The sequence below is a fragment of the Cebus imitator genome, unplaced genomic scaffold (assembly GCF_001604975.1).
Source record: "Cebus imitator isolate Cc_AM_T3 unplaced genomic scaffold, Cebus_imitator-1.0 Scaffold193, whole genome shotgun sequence".
Lineage (NCBI taxonomy): Eukaryota > Metazoa > Chordata > Mammalia > Primates > Cebidae > Cebus > Cebus imitator.
In genome coordinates this window covers 168,535-191,805 of record NW_016107508.1, presented here as the reverse complement: position 1 = coordinate 191,805, position 23,271 = coordinate 168,535, and the positions used below count along the sequence as shown (strand labels likewise).

The window sequence follows — 23,271 nt, the reverse complement described above, 5'->3', positions numbered from 1 at the left end:
GGGCTGACTGCTGAGAGCATGTTCAAAAGGCTTTTGTTTTAGCTCTTGGCCTTTGGTGGGCTGACCACCCAGAATCTTAGGGGGTCCTCAGTGATGACTTTTTGAATTAATTTTAGATTGCATCTATAATAAGCAAATCTATTCTTGTTTTTAGGACCAGGATGTTAAAGACAAAGCTAAAGTCAATTTTTTGCCACCAACCCCGTGGAGGTCCCTCCCCAGCACCCCAGCTGTAACTACTGTCATGGGGTCAAGATATGTCCTTCCAGACCTTTGAAAACTGATTTTATGTTTCAATATAATTATGTTCTGTCCCATCCCAGAAAAATAGACCATGTTTAGGCCAGTCTGAGTTATTCTGGGTTTATTCAGAACAGTCTGGGGGGTGGGTGTGGATTCCAAAGAGCTGCTCCTGGAGTTAGCTTTTCATTTGAATTAAGCCAGTATAGACATCAACAAGTTATAACCATAAGTAGTGTGGTCTCCGGAGTAAAAGCTTCATGCAGGCATTCCCAGATATCTGTATAGCTTTGACTTTTAGACAGAAACAGACTAACTCTCTTATTCTGCAGGAATATAGATTTGCATTTCAGGTCATTTTGACATAGACTCATTTGATGATCTGGCTGTACAGACATTCTACCAGCTCCACAGGAGACAACAGAAGAGCTTGGGGATTTCATTGCGCCACTCTTGAAAATACATAACACTGGTGTGTGTGTGTGTGTGTGTGTGTGTGTGTGTGTGTGCTTTGAGATGGAGTCTCACTCTGTCACCCAGGCTGGAGTGCAATGGCACCTTCTCAACTCACTGCAACCTGTGCCCCCCGGGTTCAAGTGATTCTCCCACCTCAACCTCCCGAATAGCTGGGACTACAGATATGTACCACTACACCTAGCTAATAAAACATTTACACCTAGCTAAATAATGTAAATATGTACACCTAGATAAATACAGATATGTACCACTTTTTGTATTTTTAGTAGAGGTGGCGTTTCATCATGTTGGCCAGGCTGGTCTCGAATTCCTGACCTCATGATCCGCCTGCCTTGGCCTCCCAAAGTGCTGAGATTACAGGCATGAGCCACCATGCCTGACCTTGTATGTGTTTTATAAAGATTATACCGAATACATCATAAGACACCTTTGTTTTTTTCCTACTGAACTTGAACTCTCTCCATGTTGATATGTATCTACTGCCAAAGAAATGACTGAGTACTTGAGCCAACACCTGCGTGAGTACATGCTACTGGGACATTTTTTAAATGAACTAAATTCACTATGAAGTGGTGCCCGCCTAGACCCTGTGAAGGCTATGACGTTCCGGAAGTACCTTGCTGGGGGCCTGGAGCCTCGGGGTCTGGTGGTTCTGGGGTCCCACGGTGGGGGTTCCACTTGCAAGCCATTCCTTCCTCCCATCTGGCTTCTCATTTTGTTTTTGTAGATGACATGGCAGAACTTCTTCTCGGGGAATCAAAGCTGGAGCAGTACCTGAAGGAACACCCGCTGAGGCAGGGGGCCAGTCCCCGGGGCCCCAAGCCCCAGCTGACTGAGGTCCGCAAGCATCTGACCGCCGCCCTGGACCGAGGGAACCTTAAGGTACGGTGGGCCTCTGGACAGTGTGTGGTTTAGAAGGGTGCTCAGGGTCAAGCCGGATGACATTTGAGGCTCACCTGCACACTGGCATGGCTTGTCTTCTTAGAAGCAGGCCAGCTCCCTGTTGGGTGGATGCATCAATCTCTAGGCGGGCTGACCACTTCTGGGGCTTCTGGCCCAATAGGATCTCTCTGATGAGAGTCTTCATGACACGCCATCCTGCACAATGCCACTTATCTCTCAGATGCTTGAATTGAAGCTCTCCGATATAACCCAGACCTTAACCTGACATGTTAACCAGTTCCAGAAAAGAGAGGAGTTCATCAGAAGGGGTACTCAACACACAGTTTCCTGCTCATGAATGTAACAGGCCACTGTGGTCCAGAGCTATGGGGGGTTCCAAACTGGTGCCAGCAGGCCTGGTGTCACATTTGGGAGGGGGCCAGGAACTTCCCTGCACCTGAGCAAGGACCCTCATCCTCTGGCACAGGGAATCTTAGGCGATGCCCCCTATCTGTCCATTCTATTTTCTGGTCTTCTTATACCCAGGTTTCCTTTCCATCTCATGTGGCTTTCCTTCTTTTCTTCTTGGGACTCCCCATTCAGTTCCTTCTGCTTTTCATGGGGGTCATCTCTTCCAACCCTGCCCTTCTGCACCGCCCCCCCCGGTAGCCCCCAGGTCCCCTGGCTCCAGATGCTTCCCCTAGTTCAGATGGCTATCTGCAGCCTCCTCCATCCTGCCTGTCTTCCCCAGGACCCCCCTTCTTATTTCCCCAGGATGTATTTCCCACTGAGGACAGTCTTTGGTGAACTTCTGGAGCTCTGACTTCTGTTTCCTTTTAAGTTTGATGATGTCTTTTTCATTTTTCTTCTCTTCCTGTCTCAGAATCCTCTGGGGCTCTGTTTTTGGTCTTTATTCTTGTCTGCGTGTGCACGCTTCCCCCTGGGAAGCCATGTTTTCCTTGGGTTTACCTTTCATATCTGTACTGCAAACTCGAGCCTGCTCCTGACTTGCTGAGTGACCCTGGGGAGGTTACTCGCCTCCCTGAAGTTTCTGTAGGTTCGAATGGGATGGGCTCTTAGAGGGGTGAGCTCGGACCTTCCAGGCTCCTGCATGCTCTAAGCCTGTGAGCTTTCATTTTGAGCTGTTTCTCTTTTGGTCGTCTGGCACCTCCTCGGCCCTGTTGCAACAGAGGGCTTGGGCAACCTTTAAGTAAGTTAGGTGTTGGTCAGTGGTGCAGCCACAGGCTTCTGGAAACCCTGATAGAGAGCTGCTTTCAAAATGGTCTCTGTGTATGTTGTCTGCATGGGACACAGCTCCAGTCCCCTAGAAGGTGGCTGGAGAGCGTCACCTCTACGTAGGGACCCCACCCCAGGCCCCTAGGGGGTGGCTGGTGAGGTCAAAAATGCAAAAACATAAAGCCCCTCATAGGGAGCCCAGGTGCCTAAGGACTTCCTGTGGCATTTGGGCTTCAAAAGCCAGGTCTCTTTCCCCGATCAGTTTCTCTGTCAGTGCCATGCCACACTTTGGTGTGTGGCAGATCACTCGAGGCCGGGAGTTTAACACCAGCCTGGCCTGTCATATGTTCTGAACATATGACATGGTGATGAGATGATGACACAGGTGGACACAGGGGTAGGTCTTGATCTGGGGACACAGGTGGCAGGTCTTGATTAGCAGGAGAGGGTGGAGGGACGGCAGGCAAGTGGGCCACAGCTCACAGTGATGGCTAGCCAGACTCAAGTGTGCGTCTGCCAGGAGGTGTGGGGGGAGATATCTGGCTCGTTTCTTTCCCCTGTCCACCTTCCACAACTTCATCTTGAAAAATTCCCCTTTCATTTCACCAGGTGCTGATAGGTTTTGCTTTCTATCCTCTACAATGCAGTGTGGTAGTAAGCACATGAATTTATTTATTTATTTATTTTGAGACAGAGTGTTGCTCTGTTGCCCAGGCTGGAGTGCCGGAGTGCCATCTCGGCTCACTGCAACCACCACCTCCCAGGTTCAAGCAATTCTCCTGCCTCAGCCTTCTGAGGAGCTGTGGCTACAGGCACCTGCCACCACACCTAGCTAATTTTTGTATTTTTAGTAGAGATGGGGTTTCACCATGTTGGCCAGGCTGGTCTCTAAATCCTGACCTCAGGTGATCCATCCGCCTTGGCCTCCCAAAGTGCTGGGATTACAGGCGTGCGCCACCGAACCCAGCCATTGAATTTAATTCAAATTAAAATGCTTCGGTTTGAGTCCACTTCTGGATTTATAAGCTGTGTGATCTTGAGAAATTACTTTACCTCTCTGAGCGCCATGTTTCTCAGCTACAGGCCTACTTAGCCCAGGATTGTCTTGAGGCTCAGATGGAGAAATTCTTTCAAAGCTGTGTAGCACTGGATACACATAATTTCTTGCTGTGTTATTGGTTCTACCTGGAGAGTTTTTCTCCCATTGCTGTTTTTCAGCTTCCTCCGTCTTATAAAGAATGTTCCGAAGCCGCACATCTTTTGCATGGGTGTGCTGTCCCGCTCACTTCGGCTGATGTGAAACTTTCTCTTTCCTTGAGCTTAAGTCCAGCTTGTCTTGAGTGAACTGAGGCTGGGAAGACCAGAGCCAGCCAGCCATGTAGTGGGATGGAAAGAGTCCTGGACTAGGAGTTTGGACATCTGGCTTCTGATTCAAGGAAAGGAAATGGTCCTTATTGTGAGCAAGGTGGCCCCCAGCACGGTGTTGGGCTGTTGTCCCACACCCAGACAGTCAAGGCACCCTGGCCAACCTGTTTCCTGTGCTTCCGTGCAGACCAGACTCATCCAGCGAGGCCTTCCCAGTGTGTCCAAACTGTGCCTCTAGGCCTGCAATTTTCTTCAAGCTTTTTCTCCACCTGCCTCTTTGGTTTGCTTTTATTAACTGTTTTTTTTTCCCTTTGGTAAAATATACGTAACATACAACCTAACATTATAGCTCTTTGTAAGTGTACAGTATAGTGGCATTAAGTACATTATCATTGTCGCTCAGCTGTCAGCACTCTCCATCTCCAGGACTCTTTGCATCTCCCCAAACGGAACCTCTTGTGATGTGTCCATTAATGCTAACTCCTCATTCCCCCTCCTCCTTTAGTTTGCCTTTAATCCAATGGTTCTCAGATGCTAGACGCTTGGGGAAGGAGGGATGACTTCTCAGAATGTCCTAGGAAATGTTTTCAAAATACCCAAGCCTGGCCTGTCCCTAACCTGGGTGGAGAACCCCTGTGTTTGATGCTTTTATTTTTTTTGAGATAGAATCTCGCTCTGTTGCCCAGGCTGGAGTGCAGTGGCATCAATTCTTGTGCCTCAGCCTCCTGAGTAGCTGGGATTACAGGTGCCTGCTACCATGCCCCGCTAATTTTTGTATTTTTAGTAGAGATGGGGTTTGCCATGTTGCCAGGCTGGTCACGAACTTCTGGCATCAAGTGATCTGCCTGCCCCAGCCTCCCAAAGTGCTGGGATTACAGGTGTGAGCCACCGTACCTGGCCTGGATGCTTTTTTCTCTTTTCTAAGTCTGCATTGATTTCTCTGTCTCCAGACGTAATTCAGATTCCTCTGGCACATCTCCCTTGGGCCACCCATAAACGCTTTTGCTCCCATCAGCCCTCCTTGTCCACTCTGCCATCCTCTCCAGTGCTGCCCGATGTCCCTGCTCTCTTCCAAGAAATGCATGGAAGCCGACGACCTTGGCTGAGATAGCTGTTGTAACATGCGTACCTGGCTTCCTGCGCCATGCGGTCCACCCATCAAAGCTCTAGGTTACAGCATAAATAGTGCAGTTTCATGGTGTGCTTCTGTAAGCAAAAAAACAGCTTTGAACAGCTTGGGCTCTCAAGAGAAGGTCTGGCCAAGGAAGATAAACCTGTTTCCTAATATAGGTGGCAGGGTGGCGTGTTCTCTCCCTAGGTGCTGGGGGACGGGTCAGTGAGGAGGGCATGATGAGGCTTTGGGGAATGGGGGACTGGCCAGGCCAGCCTCGATGACTGGGAGGAAGGGGGGCCCACAGAGAACTTCCAGCCCTCAGCCTCTGGGGAGGGGACCAGGCCACCTCAGTTTACAAACTTCAGTGGCTCAGTGAGAAACTTCATACTGGAAAACAAGCAAGTCCTGATCTTCGCATCCATTTAGGAAGGCTCTCCTTGATGATTTGGGTTACAGTGTTGTGGTGCATCTCTGGTGTCATGGCAGGACCCACCGGGATGTCTGGGCAGCTTCCTCTTCTGAGTCAGGTACTTGTATGTTGAACTTATGAAGCATCCCAGCTGGCCCAGCCCAGCCCAGCCATGGGCCTGAGGGGAGCCGCAGAGTTTTTATTTTGATTTGGTTTTTGCAACAGCTTTATCGAAATGTAATTCACATGCCATAGAATTCACCCATTCAGAGTGTCCAATTCAGTGATTTTTAGTATATTCATGAAGTGAGCAACCATCAGCACAATCAATTCCAGAACATTTTTATCACCTCCCAAAGAAACCCCATAACCAGTAGCACCACCTCCCATTCCTAGCCAAGGCTAATCTGTTGTTTTCTGACTCCAGACTTGACTATCCTGGACATTTCATACACAGGGAAGCATACAATATGTGGCCTCTTGTGACTGGCTTTTTCACTTGGCATCACATTTTTGGAGTTCATCTATGTGTTAACACATAGCAGTATGTCATTCTTTACTACAACTGAGTAATATTCCATTTTATGGCCAGCCCACATTTTGATGGACATTTGGGTTGTTTCCACTATTTCGCTGTGGAATAATACTGCTCAGAATTATCCAGTTGTGGATAATACTGGTCAGAGCATTCACGTCCAAGCAGTTGCGTGGGGAGCTGTGGGGTTTTAGGGCAACAGCTCGCCGGGCTCTGAGGTATCATACCTAAAATTGTAGGAAAATGCTTTTCTTTCTCTCCTTTTCCTTCTAGTCAGAATTCCTACAAGAATCCAATTTGATCATGGCCAAGTTGAATTATGTGGAAGGTGATTATAAAGAAGCTCTGAACATTTATGCCCGGGTGGGCCTGGACGACCTGCCGCTGACAGCTGCCCCCCCCTACAGGCTGCGGGTGATCGCAGAAGCCTACGCTACCAAAGGTGAGGCCCCTGCCTTCTCCCCCGAGTGTCCTGTGCCCTGGAGCCAGCAGCGCCTCCTGGGAGCTGCCTGTTTGACCCCTGGCCCTTGGCTGGTGACGAATTTGACAGTTCCCAGCAAAGCTGCTGGGGCCACCCCCCTGCAGGTGCTGGGTCATGTTAAGCCAAGCAGGGCTTTGTTCCTCTGAGCCAGTGGCCATCAGCTGTCCCTGAAGGGGATGAAGGAAAAACATTTCAGCAAAGTTTCTTGACAAGTAACATGCAACTTCAGCGGGGACCTTTCTTGGTAATTCAAATTCTGTGCAGCATCTATAGGGATTCGAATCATGTTGTCAGTTGGTCACATGGCCAATGGTGTTTTTATTCATTAATGCCGCCTCTGGGTTAATGAAGGCTAATGGATTGACATGCAGCAATCACTAGCAATCAGTCTTCTCTTGGTTAACTCTGCACCTATTCAGGGACTAGAAGAACGTGTAAATATCTCACTGCCATGAAGCAGTTTGCACTCTAGTGCGAGAGAATGCAATCTCATGAGAAGAAAACGTCTGGAAGCACAGGACACACGGACGATTGGACCATTCCCAGCCGCCGCTTCCTCAGTCTGTCACCGGCATAATCACGCCCACTTCAAGGGGCTCTTAGCAGGATTAAGTCAAATAATGTATGTAAAGCATTTAGCGTAGTTCCTGGCACATTCTAAATGCTGCATAGAAATTTTAAAATCTCAACCCCAAACAGGGCAGCAAATGGTACAAGCTAGGGATGGGTAATAGGGAGAGGTCACTACAGGCCAGCAGGGCCAGGAAGGCTTCCTAGAGGAAAAGGGACACTTTGAATGGGACTTGTTAAGGCCACAGCAAGAAGTGGATTATCTGGAGTGGCTCCTGTCCTTCAGCCGTCTGCTGTTCAAACCGTGTCCGGTGACTGACTGTGGCTGGCAGAGGCCAGGGCGCTAGGTGGCTTGCCCCTGCAGAACAGTTGTGAGCTGGCCATTGTGTGCTGGCCGTGCTTTCTGGCTGAGATGTGGGGGCTACAGGTGGTTCAGCCTGTTTGACTCAGTTGTCCTATGCAGCGCTGAACAAAGACCCAGCCCACGGCACACTTCTTAAGAGCTTTGTGATGGGGATGATGTATTCACCCAGTTCCCTGGGGACCCTTGAGTACTGCCAGGTTCATCTCATTAATCTTCTAAACGCCCCCGTGGGCTAGGAAAAAATGCCATTGCTTTTGACAGGGCACTCTGGAGGTTTAATGGGCACGCTCCTTTGAGGCTGCCTCTGGGGTCTTGGCAGCATTTGGCTTTTGTTTGCATCTGGCTGAGCTATCGGGATTGCTGGGGTCTGTGCCACACGGCCACGCTCTTCTCTCCCTGGTGCTTTACCCAGCGACCTCACATGCCTCAGGAGCTGTGTGTTTGTGTGTGGCCAGCAACAGTATTCTGGAAGGAGAGCAAAACGTCATCTAGCAATTTCCACCTGCCCAGTTGCCCTGGGGCCTGGTGGGGTTGTACCAGGAGTTGGCTTGCTAGGTGGTGGTGGGAGGTGGCTTTGGGGCCTGTCCAGAGCCCACATCCTAGGATTGGTTCTGAGATAGTTAAATGGAGACAGGCTGTCTACAGGTGGCACTGCCAGCTCAGTCTTGTGGCTGCCATGAAAGGTGGGCAAGGAGGACAGGCGACTTGGTCCCTGAGCCTGGCCCTGGGTGATATGTGGTCAGCAGTGGGCCCCCTACCCATGAGGTTGTGGCATTGGCTCTTGGGACACCTGCTGGCTCACGGGAGATCTGGCTCTGACTAGTTTCTGACTTCTGTGAGTACGGGTAGAGTCACATGTGTGCTGGGAGAGGGAAGGGTCACTTCTGCCTAGAGGAAGTGGCTGGCATTCTGGGGGCTCCAGGCCCCGGAGAGCCTGCTGGGCAGGTGAGAGGCAGTGGAGAGGGATGGTTATGGGCACCGGCCCTGACCATCTCCCTGGGTCCTACTCTTTGTCTGTCACATACTGGCTCTGGGGCCTTGTGCAGGTTCCTTAGCCTCTCTCTGTCCCCGTTTCCCCGCCCATCAAGCTCTCATGGGCTGGTCACGAGGACACATGAGATAGAACACACAACATGCTTCCACAGTGCCGGCACATAGTGAGCCGATGGCAATGTCAGCTGAAGAGCCGAGTGTTGGGTGGGGCATGGGGGACTAGAAGTGACTTGTACTAACAGGGTAGTTGCCGGCCAGATTCATGGAGATGCCCAGAGACAGGCCCATTCTCTGAGGAGTTCAAGAGGCCCTCGGTCCTAGCTCTGTGTAGGAATATTCTTGGCTTTTCTTTCTTCACCAAGGTCCCTAAGAATTTTAAGGGGAGGCTGCTGCCAGCGGTTTATCTGAATGTTGGTCCCTCCCCATGCTCTCTGCACACTGCTCTAGGCAGTGGGATTGACCTGCATACTTTCTTTGTCACCTCAACTTTTCCCTGGTGACCTGAGGTCTGAGTTGATCAGGGCTTTCAGATAGAGTCCCTCCTTCTGCCAGGCAACGTTAGCCTTTGCTGATTGGGAACTGGAAGGCTGCACCATTCAGCTCTCAGAACCTCCTGTGGGCCAGCACCGTGTTAGGGGATACCCTGTCTCTAACTCTCCAAACCCTGAATTTACAGAAGAGAGAAATGAGGCGAGGTGAGGCTATGCGGAAGTGCAGCAGTGGCCGCGGGGTATTGAGAGATTCCTGCACGCCAGGTGTGATGCCCTTTATCCTAGTATCTCATTCCCTGTTTTTCTTTTCTTTCTTTCTTTTTTTTTTTTTTATTCCCTGTTTTTCTTTTCTTTCTTTCTTTTTTTTTTTTTTTAGATGGAGTGTTGCTCTGTCGCCCAGGCTGGAGTGCAATGATACAATCTCGGCTCAGTGCAACCTCTGCCTCCTGGGTTCAAGTGATTCTCCTGCCTCAGCCTCCCAAGTAGCTGGGATTATAGGCGTGTGCCATCACACCTGGCTAATTTTTGTATCTTCTCAGAGACAGGGTTTCACCATGTTGGCCAGGCTGGTCTTGAACTCCTTATCTTAGGTGATCCGCCCAGTTCGGCCTCCCAAAGTTTTGGGATTACAGCTGTGAGCCACTGCACTTGGCCTTCATTCAGTCTTTATTATGAGGTAAACACCATTATTCTTTCCATTTTACAGAAGAGAAACCTGGGGCACAGGGAGGTTAGGTAAACCTACCCAGGGTCCTACAGCTAGGAAGTGGTCGAGCCAGGACTTGACCTCAGAGACTGGCTCCAGGGCCCTTGTTCTCCTCTGAGTGGCAGAAGGGAATCTCGTCTGACTGGTGAAGGGGGTCTCAGTCTGACGCCATGTTCCTAAATGCTCTTCTATATTGGCACATGGACTGGAACTTGCTTGGGCCAGGTGAGGTTTCTTTGAGAAGAAAACATTCAGGCCGCTCGAGAATGCCCTAGACTTGCACTCCCGCCCTTGCTTCCTCTACCTTAATGCCTCACCCTTGCTCGGTTCCCTCCTGCAAGTTCTGTCCTTCAAGCTTATATTGCTGGCTTCTCTGAAGCCTCCTGGGACTCACCCATTCAGTCAATCATATTCGATGTTGTCATAGCACAGTACATTAGGACAGAATCGTGAGAAACACCTGGAGCTGTATGCATGCCCACTGAAGGCGTTCTTCCTTTGCCAATCTAGCATTCCTAGAGGAAGGTCATATACTGTTACACGTCGCCATTTTGCCTCTCGGTGCACATGCTTGAGCGCACTCCCCCAATTCCTGAGAACTTGTTGGGAAGCTGCTGATCACCAGTTTCGAGTTTCTTCTATCTATTGGGAGACTGCCTTTTCCTGATGCGGGCTGCTACCAATTATTATTTTAGAGGAACAGCTAACAACTGCCTGACCATCACCTGTTGGTCACCTGACGTTCCTTGTGTGTGTGTGTGTCAGGGGGAGCCCTCTCCTGCCCTGCTCGTGCCTGCCTGGCTGGCTTCTGTAACAGGGCTACTTGCTTTCTCAGCATTCTCTGTGGCTTTCTTTTCTATGTACCTAGATGAAAGTAAGCACCTGTCTTTGCTTTATAAACGGAAACATAATTAATAGAAGAGACAAAGTGAACAGTTCCCTTTTTATTAAAATAAAATTTTAAAGCTGAAAATTTTTAAATTTAAAATTTAAAAACTGGGGCCTGGAGACAGCAGGGGAATTAACTTCCTTTCCGGATTGCACGGCACGAAGCAGAGGACTGGAGAGTAAATGGGGCCTGCACAGTCCTCCTCCATGCAGACATTTTATTTCCCAGTATGGGACTGTACCGAAGAGGAGAAGGGACTTGCCCTATGTCATACAGTCCAGGGCAGGACCACGACGTGGAGATGTTTCTTGGTAGGAAGCTTTTCTGTCAAGCCGAGTGACCTCTGTGCCCAGGTGGGGAAGGTGGCACCGTGTCGGGCGCTTTACAGAGTTCCTTTACCTTCTCCGTTCCTCCCTGCTCCTGGGGTGGAAGTTGCTCTTCTGACACAGTGGCTAAGAGCATGGGGCTTTGGGGTCAGACTGTCCAGGTTTGACCTCTGGCTTTGTCACTTACTAGTTAAAACGTTTTGGGCAGATTATTTTCACCCCACTGGGTCTGTTTTCTCATCTGCAAATGGAGATAATAATATCTACCTTACAGGGTTTTTGCAGGGAATGGTGAAGACATGTAAAGCACTTAGCACCCGGGCAGATCAACAAATGGGTTATTTTTATTCTTACGTATCCCTTGGGTTTGACCACAATTGGATAGGCCCCTTCAGATGGCCAGGTAGCAACATCTGGTTATGGGGAGGGAGAGGCCGCTTTCTTCTGTGAACACATTGGTGCCTTCGTGGGTCTGCTTTGTCAGGCAGAGGGTTTGGCCATCAAGAAATGGGACCTGGGATCCATACATTTAAGGCGGAGGAATCTTTAGGGGAAGATCAAATGAAGATCAGAGGCCTGGAGCATGGTTTAGGGAAGGGAAAGTTGTCGCTGGTGCTGGAGGATGCGAAGTACCCAGAAATCAGGGGCAGCTAGAGAAGCTACCCATGTCATCCACTCTGCCCAGCCCCGGCCACATGCTTGGCAGGCAGATGGAGTGAGCGGGTGTGCTTTCTTCACAGAGTGGGTGGAGGGGACAGTGCAAATCCAAGTCAGCCACGACAACTGCATCCCACAGGGCTTTCTGAGGGCAGGGCCTAAGCTCCTGCCTGAGGCATGTGCAGAGGGACAAACAGTCTATGCAGTGCTGACTGCCCACGCCAGCTGCAGACCCACTTTCTGGTTTCTGCCGGGATCTGTGCATTAGGGCCTTTTCAGCTGTAGGTGAAAGAAAACCCAACCCCAACTGACTTCAGTGGCAGCTGGATACGGGGCTCAAAGACATGGATTCTTCCTCCCTGTTTCATGATCCCCTCCCCTCCTGTCACTGCCCATCTCGGGCCCCAGGTGAGCAGAGCAGCTCCGGACTCTCATTCTCCTGGGTGTGATCCTCAGACATCTCCCTGGGTTCTTGTTGTGTCTTACTGGATCACATTCTCATCCTTGATCCAGTTACCAGCGACATGACCTGTGACTGGCTTAGGCTCTGAATGAAAGCCATGGTGAAGAGGGGCTGGTCCCACTGGGGGGATCAGAGGACAGGCAGTGTCTATGACAGATGTCCACAGCAGTGCCTCCTCCGAATAGAAGCCCTTTCATCAAATAGGCCCAGGGCTCTTTATTTTCTTCTTTGAGGCAGCCCCTGCAGGGAAGAAGAGAAGGAAAAATTGGGGAGGAGCCAGGTGACTGCTCTGTGAGAGGGTCGCTGCGGACTGGAGATGATTTTGGGACTAGACCGCGTGAGACCGATCAGCAATAGAGGAACGGGGCTTTTTGGGGAAGAGCAGCCTCCAGGGATGGAGGAGCAGGCCTTACCTGTGTGGAGGACTCTTGGAGGAAGGAAGACTTGGTCTGTTTTGGCCTCAGGGACAGGGCAGAGCTGGGCATTGGAAACTGCATGAAGTTCAATGTTAGTCCCATTTACGGAGGCCAGTTTCTAACCTCACAGCTGCTGGAGAGCTCAGCTGCCCTGAGAGGTGGGGGTTCCTGTGCCTGAGCATTTACTGAGTGCTGATGGAGAGTGATTTACCTACGTGATTGCGCTTATCCTGAGAACAATCCCGGACCCTAGGATTATCATTCCCTGCAGAGGGGTTAAGAGGAAGCTTTTCAGAGTTGAGATGGGATTCAAAGCCAGGCCTGTGGACTCCAGCATCTGTACTCTCCGCTTTACGGAGCTGCCCCTCAGTGGGAGCATAATCACCCATTGTGAGTGAGGATAGGGTTGTTTCGATTCTGGTGTGAGATAACCTGCTCAGCCTTGATTATGTTCTGTGATTTGTGAGTGATTTAAGTCTGGTTTTTCTTATCTACAAAACAGAGCTAATAATACTCTCACAAGAGTACTGAGAAGACTAAATAAGACAAAATGGGAAGATGCTTTGAATATATAAATCCAAGGTCAGTGGAAGGGGATTTGAATAGTCAGATCTCATGGACAGCTGAGGCTGGGAGCAGCAGGTGGCTGTGATGGCCTTGCCCTTCTTGTTCCTGAAGGTCCTACCTGCCACACTGCTAGCCAGCAATGCCTCTAGCTGTCCCTGGTTCCATCCCTCACAATTTTATGTTATTGTTCTTTATAAAAATTTATTATGTATTTACTTTTTTGAAACAGAGCATCTCTCTGTTGTCAGGCTGGTGTGATCTCAGCTCACTGCAATCTCTGGCTCCCAGGCTGAAGCAATGCTTCCACCTCAGCTGGGACTATAGGTATACACCACCCTGCCTGGCTAACTTTTTGGTATTTTTTCTAGAGATGAGGTTTTACCATGTTGCCCAGGCTGGTCTCAAACTCATGAACACAAGCGATCCTCCTGCCTTGGCCTCCCAAAGTGCTGGGATCACAGACATGAGCCACCGCACCCGGCCTTATTGTTCTTAATATAGACAAAATACACGTGTTTTGAATAAAATTTGGAAATGTAGACTAATCAAAAGACCATAAAGATATCCATTACTCCATCTACTCAAGGCAGTTGCTGTTAACACTATAGTTCATTTCCTTCCAGATCTTCTCTACACCTCCTATATGTGTGAAATTTTTTTTATAAAAGTGGGATTATACCACATATACTGCTTTGTGACCTGCTTTTTCTACTTCACTATAGATTGTAAACACTTTGCGTGACAGTAGATACATTTCTGTAACATTTAAGCAGCTGTATAACATTTCATGATATGGATGACGTATAATCTATTTAACCAAAGCCTCTAGTTTTGGACGTGTAGGCGGTTTTCCACTGTTATACACGAGGCTGTGATGAGTACCCTGTCAGCATGGTCTTTGTGCCTGTTCTTAATGACTTCCCTAGGAGAGCTTTCCAGAAGTAGAGTTTCTGGGTCAAAAGAGAGGTATTTCCAGATTGCCCTGCAGAATGGCTGTACCTGTGTGCGCTCCTTGCTGCAGGGTGAGGAAACAGCTTCCTCGCATCCCAGCCAACACTGAGTGCCATCCCTTTGACTGAAAAATCGGCATTTATTCTTCAGCTGTGTATTGAGTGTAAGCTGTTTGGAAAATAAAGAAAACTATATATACTTATTTAAAAATATTTATAAATAGAATCAGGTACCATACTGTTAGTTGAGCTGGTTAACCACTGTTACTCACACACACACACACTATATATAATGTATTTAATATTTTTATATACAACTGGGATTATGCTTTATATACTATTTTATATTCTTTTTTCACTCTGTGTGTCTGTGTGTGTGTACAATTACTTTTCAATGTCATGAAATATTTTTGAAAACATAGTTTTTAAAGGCTGCACAGTGGTGTGCCTTATGAATTTTTTTCTTTTTTGAGATGGAGTGTTGCTTTGTCGCCCAGGCTGGAGTAAAGTGGCGAAATCTCGGCTCACTGCAACCTCCATCTCCCGCCTTGGGCTCAAGGGATTCTCCTGCTTCAGCCCCCACAAGTGGCTGAGACTATAGGCAAGTGCCACCACGCCTGGCTAATTTTTGTATCTTTTGTAGATATGGGGTTTTGACACGTTGCCCAGGCTTGTCTTGAACACCTGGGCTCAAGCGAGCCTCCTGCCATGACCTCCCAAAGTGCTGGGATTACAGAGATGAGCCACGGTGTCCGGCCTGTGAATATTTTTGAACCAGTTGCCCATGAAACATCTAGGCCATTTCAGTTTTCGTATTATAAATACACGCTATAGCTTTTTTTCCCCAAGTTATTTTATTTTGGTAAAACACATATAACAAAACGTACATCTTCATCATTTTTAAATGCGCAGCTCAGTGGGATTAAATGTATTCTTTGCATTGTTGTGCACCACCACACGTCTCCAGAACTCCTTTCCTTTTAAAAAGTCATGAAACAATAACTGCCCATTCCCCTCCTCCCCCCAGCCCCTGGCAGACACCATTCTACTTTCTATTCGTCTGATTTTGCCTACTCCAGGTACCTCATATAAGTGGAGTCATGTGGCATTTGCCTTGTTGTGACTGGCTTGCATTTCATTTAACATAATGTCCTCAAGGTTCATCCATGTTGTAACATGTGTCAGAATTTTCTTGCATCTGCAGGCAAAGTAATACTCTATTGTGTGCACATGCCACGTTTTGTTTCAGTTTGTGGCCTAACACGTGGTCTGTCCTGGAAAATGTCCCATGCATACTTGAGCAGAAAATTGGGTAGAGTGACTGGTTATGTCTGTTAGGTCTAGTTGGTTTACTGTGTTAAGTCCTCTGTTTCCTTACTTCTGTCTGGTTGTTCTATTCATTATTAAGAGGGGGTTGTTGACGTTTCCAACTACTACTGTGGAACTTTCTGTTTCTCCCTTCAATTCAATATATGAAGTTTTTGCTTCATATATTTTGATGGTCTGTGGTTACATGTGTAAATGTTTATAACTGTTACATCTTCTTATTGTATTGACTCTTTTATTAATACATAATGTCCTTCTTTGTCTCTTATTTTTTATTTTTACAGATGGAGTCTCATTCTGTCACCCAGGCTGGAGTGCAGTGGTGCTGGCATAGCTCACTGTAACTTTGAATTCCTGGGCTCAAGAGATCTCCTGCTTCAGCCTCCCAAGTAGCTAGAGCTACAGATGTGTACCATCATAACTCTGCTATTTTTTTTATTTTTTGCAGAGACAGGGTCTCGCTATGTTGCCCAGGCTGGTCTCAACCCCCTAGCATCAAGTGACTTTCCTGCCTCAGCCTCCTAGATAGCCGAGATTGCAAGAGCATGCCACCACACCCAGCACCTTTTTTGATTTAAAGTCTATTTTATTGGGTATTAGTATAGCCATCCCTGCTCTCTTGATTACTATTTGCATGAATGTCTTTGTTTATTTGTTTTGATACAGAGTCTCTGTCACCCAGGCTGCAACACACTGGTGTGATCACAGCTCACTGCAGCTTCAACCTCCTGAGTTCAAGTGATCCTTTTGGGTCAGCTTCCCAAGTAGCTGGGACTAAAGGCTCATGCCACCACATCTGGCTAATTTTTTTTTACATTATTATTTTTCTTATTTTTTGTAGAGATGGAGTTTCACCATGTTGGCCAGGCTGGTCTCAAACTCCTGACCTCAGGTGATCTGCCTGCCTCAGCCTCCCAACGTGCTGGGATTACAGGTGTCAGCCAGGGTGCCTGGCCCAACATCTGGCTAATTTTAAAATTTTATTTTGTAGAGATGCGGTCTTACTGTGTTGCCCAGGCTGGTTTCAGCCTCCCAGAGTGCTGGGATCAGAAATGTGAGCAACTATGCCCGGTCGGAATATCTTTTTCCATTCTTTCACTTTCAATGTGTATGTGTCTGTGGATCTAGAGTCTCTTGTAGACAGCATATAGTTGGATCATGTTTTTTTAAATCCATTCTGTCAGTCTCCATCTTTTGTTTGGAGAGTTTAATCCATTTACATTTAAAGTAGGCACTGATGAGGGATTTGCTGTTTTCTACATGCCTTATATAGTTTTTTTGTCCCTTGCCTTCTGCATTATTGTCTTTTTTTGTTAGTTGATTTCTTTTTGTAGTGAAATGTTTAAATTTCTTTCTCATTTTGTTTTGTGTACATTTGATAGCCATTTTCTTTGTGGTTACCATGAGGATTCAATTTAATATTCTAAAGTTGTAACACTAACTTAAATGTACACCAGCTTGCTTGACTAACATACAAAAACTCCATTCCTGTAAAGCTCTATCCCTACCCCTTTCTGTTACTGATGTCACAAAATTATATCTTTATATATTGTATGCCCCAAAACATAAGCTAACAATTCTTTTAAGTGTATTGTTTCTTAAATCATATGGGAAACAAAACATGGAATTATAAACCAAAGTTATGATAATACTAGTTTTTGAGCAATAATTTAAAAACGCATTAGTTTCTTAAGTCATGCAGATAAGTGGAGTTACAAACCATTGTTACCATAATACTAGTTTTATAATTACTAATATATTCACTTTTATTGAGATCCTTATTTCTTTATATAGCTTAGAGTTACTGCTTAGTGTCCTTTTATTTCACTTTGCATGGCTTCTATGAGCATTTCTTGCAGGACAGTTTTAGTGGTAAAAACAAAAAACAAAAAAAAAACCTCCTCAGCTTTTGTTTACTTGGGAATTTATTAATTTATCTCTCACTTTTGAAGGACAGCTTTGGCAGATATGGGATTCTTGGTTGATGTGGTTTGCTGTGTGTCCCCATTCAAATCTCATTTCAAATCATAATTCCCATGTGCTGAGGGAGGGACCTGTGATCCCCACGTATCAAGGGAAGGGTGCGGTTTCCCCCAGGCTGTTCTCCTGATAGTGAGTTCTCATGAGATCTGATGGTTTTTTAAGCGTTTGGAAGTTCCTCCTTCACTCGCTCGCTCTCCTGCTGCCTGGCAAAGAAGGTGACTGCATCCCCCTCCACCATGATTGTAAGTCTCCTGAGGCTTCCCCAGCCATGTGGAATTGTGAGTCAATTAAATCTCTTTCCTTTATAAATTACCCAGGCTCAAGGAAGTTCTTTATAGCAGTGTGAAAACAGACTAATACATTGGTTGACTTTAAATATATCAGCCGATTGTAATCTGGCCTTCTATTTCACCAAATTTCAGAAGTTTTCAGTCATTAGTTCTTTAAATATTCTCGCTGTTCCTTTCTCCCTTTTTTTTCTATAATTCCTGCAATGCATATGTTTGTTCTATTGATGGTGTCCTGCATGTTTCTTAGGCTCTGTTCACTTTTCTTCAATCTTTTTTTCTGTTTGTTCTTCAGTGTCTTAGTCATTTTTTATGCTGCTGTCACATAACACCAGAAACTGGGTAGTTCATAAAGAAAAGAAATTTATTTCTCACATTCCTGGAGGCTAGGAAGTCCAATATGAAGGTTCTGGCATCTTGCAAGGGCTTTCTTGCCTTATCATCCCATGGTGGAAGGTGAGAGGGTGAGAGAAAGAGGGAAAAGGGGGCTGGACTTCCTCTTTTATAACGAATCCACTCCCAAGATAATGGCATTAATCCACTCACTCTGTCCTCATGGTCTGGTCATCTCTCATTAGGCTGTACCTCCCAACACTGTTGCAATGGGGATTAAGACTTCAATACATGCTTTTTATGGGACACATTGAAACCACAGCACTTATTCTCAATAATTTCTATTGTCTTGTCTTCAAGTTTGCTGCCTGCTCAAGTGTGCCTTTGAAACCCTCTGGTGAATTTTTCACTTTACTTATTGTACTTTTTCAGCTCTAGAATTTCACCTCTATTTTTTATAGAGATAGGGTCTTACTCTGTCACCCAGGCTTGAACACTGTAGCACTATCACAGCTCACTGTAACCTTGAGCTCCTGGGCTTAAGCGATGCTCCTGCCTCAGCATCCCAAAGTGCTGCAATTACAGGTGTGAGCCACTGCACTCAGCCCAGGATTTTTTATTGGTTTCATTTTAGGTTTTCTATCTTCTTTTTGACATTACCATTTTGTGCATATATCATTTTCTTGACTTTCACCACATCTTCCTTTAGTCCCTCAAGCATCTTTAAAATGGTTGTTTCTTGGTCTGGTAGATACACCATCAGGTCTTTTTCAAGGACAGTTTCAGTTGATATATGTTTTTCCTCTGAATGGGCTGTTCTCTCCACTTTTTTGTATGTGCCTTGTGATTTTTTGTTGTTGTTGAAAAGTGGACATTTGAATCTAATAATATGATAACTCTAGAAATAGGATTCTCCCTGTTCCTCAGGCTTTGCTGTTTTTTGTTTTTTTAATTTAATTTTTTAATGTTGTAGGCTGTCTTTGTGCCAAGGATCAGCCTGGGGTATATACTTGAGGTCTTTTTAGGTCTTCTCGGAGTCTGTTCCTTTCCATGGGCATGCGTGGTCAACCATCTGATTTTCCCCATATATGTAGTTGCCTTTGAATGCTCTAGTCTTGAATGTCTAGCTCTCAAAAGGGAAAAAGAGAAAAATCAGGTTGTGGAGGAAGGGCACTGGCCCTTTAAATCCTCTAGGTGTCACTTCTGTTGGTATCTGCAGGGTGGCTTGCAACAACGAGGCGAGGTGCAGCAACAATGGCTACTGCCTCTTTGTCTTCACCCCATGATCAGAAGCAGCAGCCCGTGATCAGAACACAGATACCCAATATTTGGAAGACAGGGCGCTCTTTGCCCACCCAACTTCCGGCAAGCTTCATATTTGCTTCTCTAGGAACATGTTCACAGCTTCTACTGTGTAAAGAGCTGAAATTAACTGCAAGTTACCATCAAGCTTTCCCCTGGAAATTGCAAGCCTTCGAGAGACCTGGAGTTCCAAAATAGTTATATTGAACAGATTGTGCCAGCATAATAATTGTCTGTCGGGGGAGATAGATTCCTGGTGCTTCATACTCCACCATCTTCCTGGAATTCTGTTTATATCTTTTTAAATAACAGACTTATTGATCTATAACTCATGTACCATAAAATTCAACCCTTTAAAATGTACAATTCAGTGGTTTTTAGTTGTGCAACCATCACCACAATCAATTTCAGAAAATTTTCATTACTCCCAAAAAGCAACCTTTACCCATTAGCAGTCACTTCCCATTTTCTGAACCCCACCCCACTTGTATAGCCCTAAGTCAACCACTAATCTATGTTCCATCTCTATAGATTTGCCTGTTCTAGACATTTTGTACATTTTGTATAAATGAAATCATACATTTGACTTTTTGTATCTGGCTTCTTTCACTTAGCATAATGTTTTAAAGGTTCTTATGCGTTGAGCATGTGTCATTCCTTTTGTGGCTGAATTGTATTGTATGGATATACCATTTTGCATATTTTGTTAATCCATCAGTTGGTGGATGGATTGTTTCTAGCAGGTTGTTTCTAGTATATGACTGTTATTAATAATGCTGCTATGAACATTTGTGTACAAGTGTTTTGGTGAACATAATCCCATCCAAAACATTTTGGGTTTTTATTTATCTTGGATACTTAGGAGTGGAATTATTGGATTACGTGGTAACTCTGAGTTTAAGTTTTTGAGGTACTGCAAGCTGTTTTCCAAAGCAGCTGCACCTGCATGAGGTTCTAATTTCTTCACATCTTCATCAACATTTGTTGTTATCTGTCCTTGTGATTAAAGCCATCCTAGAATGTATGAAATGGTATCTCATTGTGGTATTTATTTTCATTTCCCTAAAGATAAGTGGAATTAAGCAATTTTTCTTGTACTTATTGGCCACTTATATATCTTCTTTGGAGAAATATCTATTCAGATTCTTTACCCACCCCCACCACCCCCCGCTTTTTTTTTTGAGATGGAGTCTCACTCCGTTGCTCAGGCGGGAGTGCAGTGGTATGATATTGGCTCACTGCAACCTCCATCTCCCAGGTTCAAGCGATTCTCATGTCTCAGCCTCCCAAGTAGCTGGGATTACAGGTGCCTGCCATCATGCCCGACTAATTTTTCTATTTTTAGTAGAGACAGGGTTTCACCATCTTGGGCAGGCTGGTCTTGAACTCCTGACCTTGTGATCCACCCACCTCAGCCTCCCAAAGTGCTGGGATTATAGGTGTGAGCCACCACACCTGGCCTCTTTGCCCATTTCTAACTGTGTTATTTGTCTTTCTATTACTGAGTTTAGTAGATCTTTATATGTCTTACATACAATTCCTTTTACAGACATATGGCTCGTAAATATTTTCTCCAATTTTGTGGGTTGTCTTTCACTTTCTAAGTGATATCCTTTGAAATCAAATATTTTTCATTTTGATTAAGTCCAGTTCATGTTTTTATTTTATTATTTTTGTCCTTTTGGTTTTGTATCTAAGAAACCATTGCCTAATGAAGTTTATGAAGATTTAATCTTGTGATTTCTTCTATGAGTTTTATAGTTTTTCCTTTTAAATTTAGGTGTTTGATCCATTTTGAGTTAATTTTTGTATGTGTTTCCAGTATCCAGCTTCATTCCTTTGTATGTGGATCTCCAGTTGTTTCAGCACCATTTGTTGAAAAGACTGTTCTTTCTCCATTGAATTGTCTTGACATCCTTGTTGAAAATTAGTTGAGCATATATGTAAGTGTTTATTTCTGGAACTCTCTGTTCTATTCCACTGGTCTGTATTTCTGTTCTTATGCCAGTACCACACTATCTTTATTATTGTAGCTTTGTAGTAAGTTTTGAGTTCGGGAAGTGTGAGTTTTCCAACTTTGTTCTTCTTTTTCAAGATTGTTTTAGCTTATATTTCTATATAAATTTTAGGGTCAGGTTGTAAATTAATGTAAGAAATAATACTTGATAGGGATTGTGTTGAATCTATAGATCAATTTGGGAAGTATTGCTATCTTAACAATATCAGGTCTTCCAATCCATGAACATGGGATGTCTTCTTTAATTTCTTTCAAAAATGTTTTGTAGGTTTTTGGCATTCAAGTCTTACATTCCTTTTGTTAAATTTATTCTAAATGTTCTTTTTTATGTTATTATAAGTGAAACTTTTTTTTCCCTCTGGGGTTGGCCATATAACTGGCCACCTTAAGGATAAGTGAAACGTTTTAAAAATTTCACTTTCAGGTCGCTTATTACTAGGGTATAGAAATACAGTTCATTTTTGTATATTAATATTGTATCCTTTAAACCTGCTAAACTCATGTATTAGCTATAATATTGCTTTTGTGAATTCTTTAGGGTTTTTAAAATATATAAGATCATGGCATTTGCAAATAAAGATAATTTTACTTTTTCCTTTCCAATCTGGATGACTTTGTTTCTTTGTATTGCTTAATTGTGCTGGCTAGTATCTTTGGTTCAATGTTAAGTAGAAATGACCAGAGTGGACATCCTCATTTTAGGGGGAAAACTTTCAGTTTTTCACCATAAAGATGTTAGCTGTGGCATTTTCATAGATAGCCTTTATCAACTTGAAGAAGTTCTCCTCTCTTTTTAGTTTGTTGAATGTTCTTATCATTATAGGGTGTTAGACATTGTCTAATGCTTTTTTAAATTGCATTGTTCATTTAATTTTTGTGCTTTATTTCTAAAATATGGTGTTTTACACCAAATGATTTTCATATATTAAACCAACCTTGCATTCCTGAAATGAATCCCATTTGGTCATATGCCACGACCAAATGGGATTCATTTCAGGAATACATTTTTTTAATATGTTGTTAGGTTCCATGTGGTAATATTTTGTAGGGGATTTTAATACCTAAATTCATAATAGATATTGGCAGTATTCTTGTGATGCCTTTGTTACAGTGGTGTTATAGGATGAGTTGTGAAGTATTCTCTCCTTTGTTTTTTGGAGGAGTTTGTGAAGGATTGGTGGTAGTTCTTTAAGTATTTGTTAGAGTTCACCAAGGAAGCCATCTGAGCCTGGGCTTTTCTTTGTAGAAGTTGTTTGATTACTAATTTAATCTGTAGTTATCCTGTTGTTTTAATAGATTTTAATAGCCTTTATTTGCTGTCCCTGTCCTTCTGTATGGTATGTTTTCATTGGAGGCTTTAGCCTCTTGATCATGGCAAACAACCCAGTTTCAGGGGTGATGACTTTCAGGGGCAGTCTCTATTCTGTTCTACAGCTATACTTTGAGTAGGAGTTCATCTCATGTTATAGAGCAAACCTGATAAGTGTCATAGTTAAGGGAAGCAACACTTCCTATATTTGCAAATTGACTGACAAAATCAGCCTGGTGAATAAGTCCTATTTTTTCTGCCAGGAAATTGCCAGCCCCTGCCAAGTTTTAAGCAGGAGGAATGACTTAATTAAGTTTTTAAGTAAGAAAGATCTTTCTGGCACAGAGTGGAAAATAGATTAGAAGGAATTAAAGATTCTAGCAAAGGAGACTGGTTAAGGGGGGTGAGCTGTCTTTGGGTCCTGTCTCTGTCCAGTATTTCAGTGGGTTGAATTCTGCAGGTTGTTTCCAGGTCCCCAAGTCAGTGGTTTTTGCCTGGGTTTGGTCAAGAAGAGGTACTGGTAGGAAACTGGAAGAGAGAGAGAAGCCGTGGAATTTCTTTCTGCCTCGGGCAGCACTTTTGC

General features: G+C 45.1%; 1 protein-coding gene across 8 annotated transcripts in view; it reads left to right on the top strand.

The window, feature by feature from the left end:
• The window catches only part of TTC7B (tetratricopeptide repeat domain 7B), a 215,736-nt gene that overhangs the window by 26,952 nt on the left and 165,513 nt on the right, over nucleotides 1–23,271 (top strand). For 7 of the 8 annotated variants that reach the window (XM_037745151.1, XM_037745149.1, XM_037745150.1 and 4 more), the window contains exons 2-3: nucleotides 1,445–1,599; nucleotides 6,532–6,700. In XM_037745151.1, the coding sequence (XP_037601079.1) occupies nucleotides 1,445–1,599; nucleotides 6,532–6,700 (324 nt within the window). Of the gene's footprint in view, nucleotides 1–1,444; nucleotides 1,600–6,531; nucleotides 6,701–23,271 lie in introns of those variants that run through there. The other variant, XM_037745152.1, reaches the window with a different exon arrangement.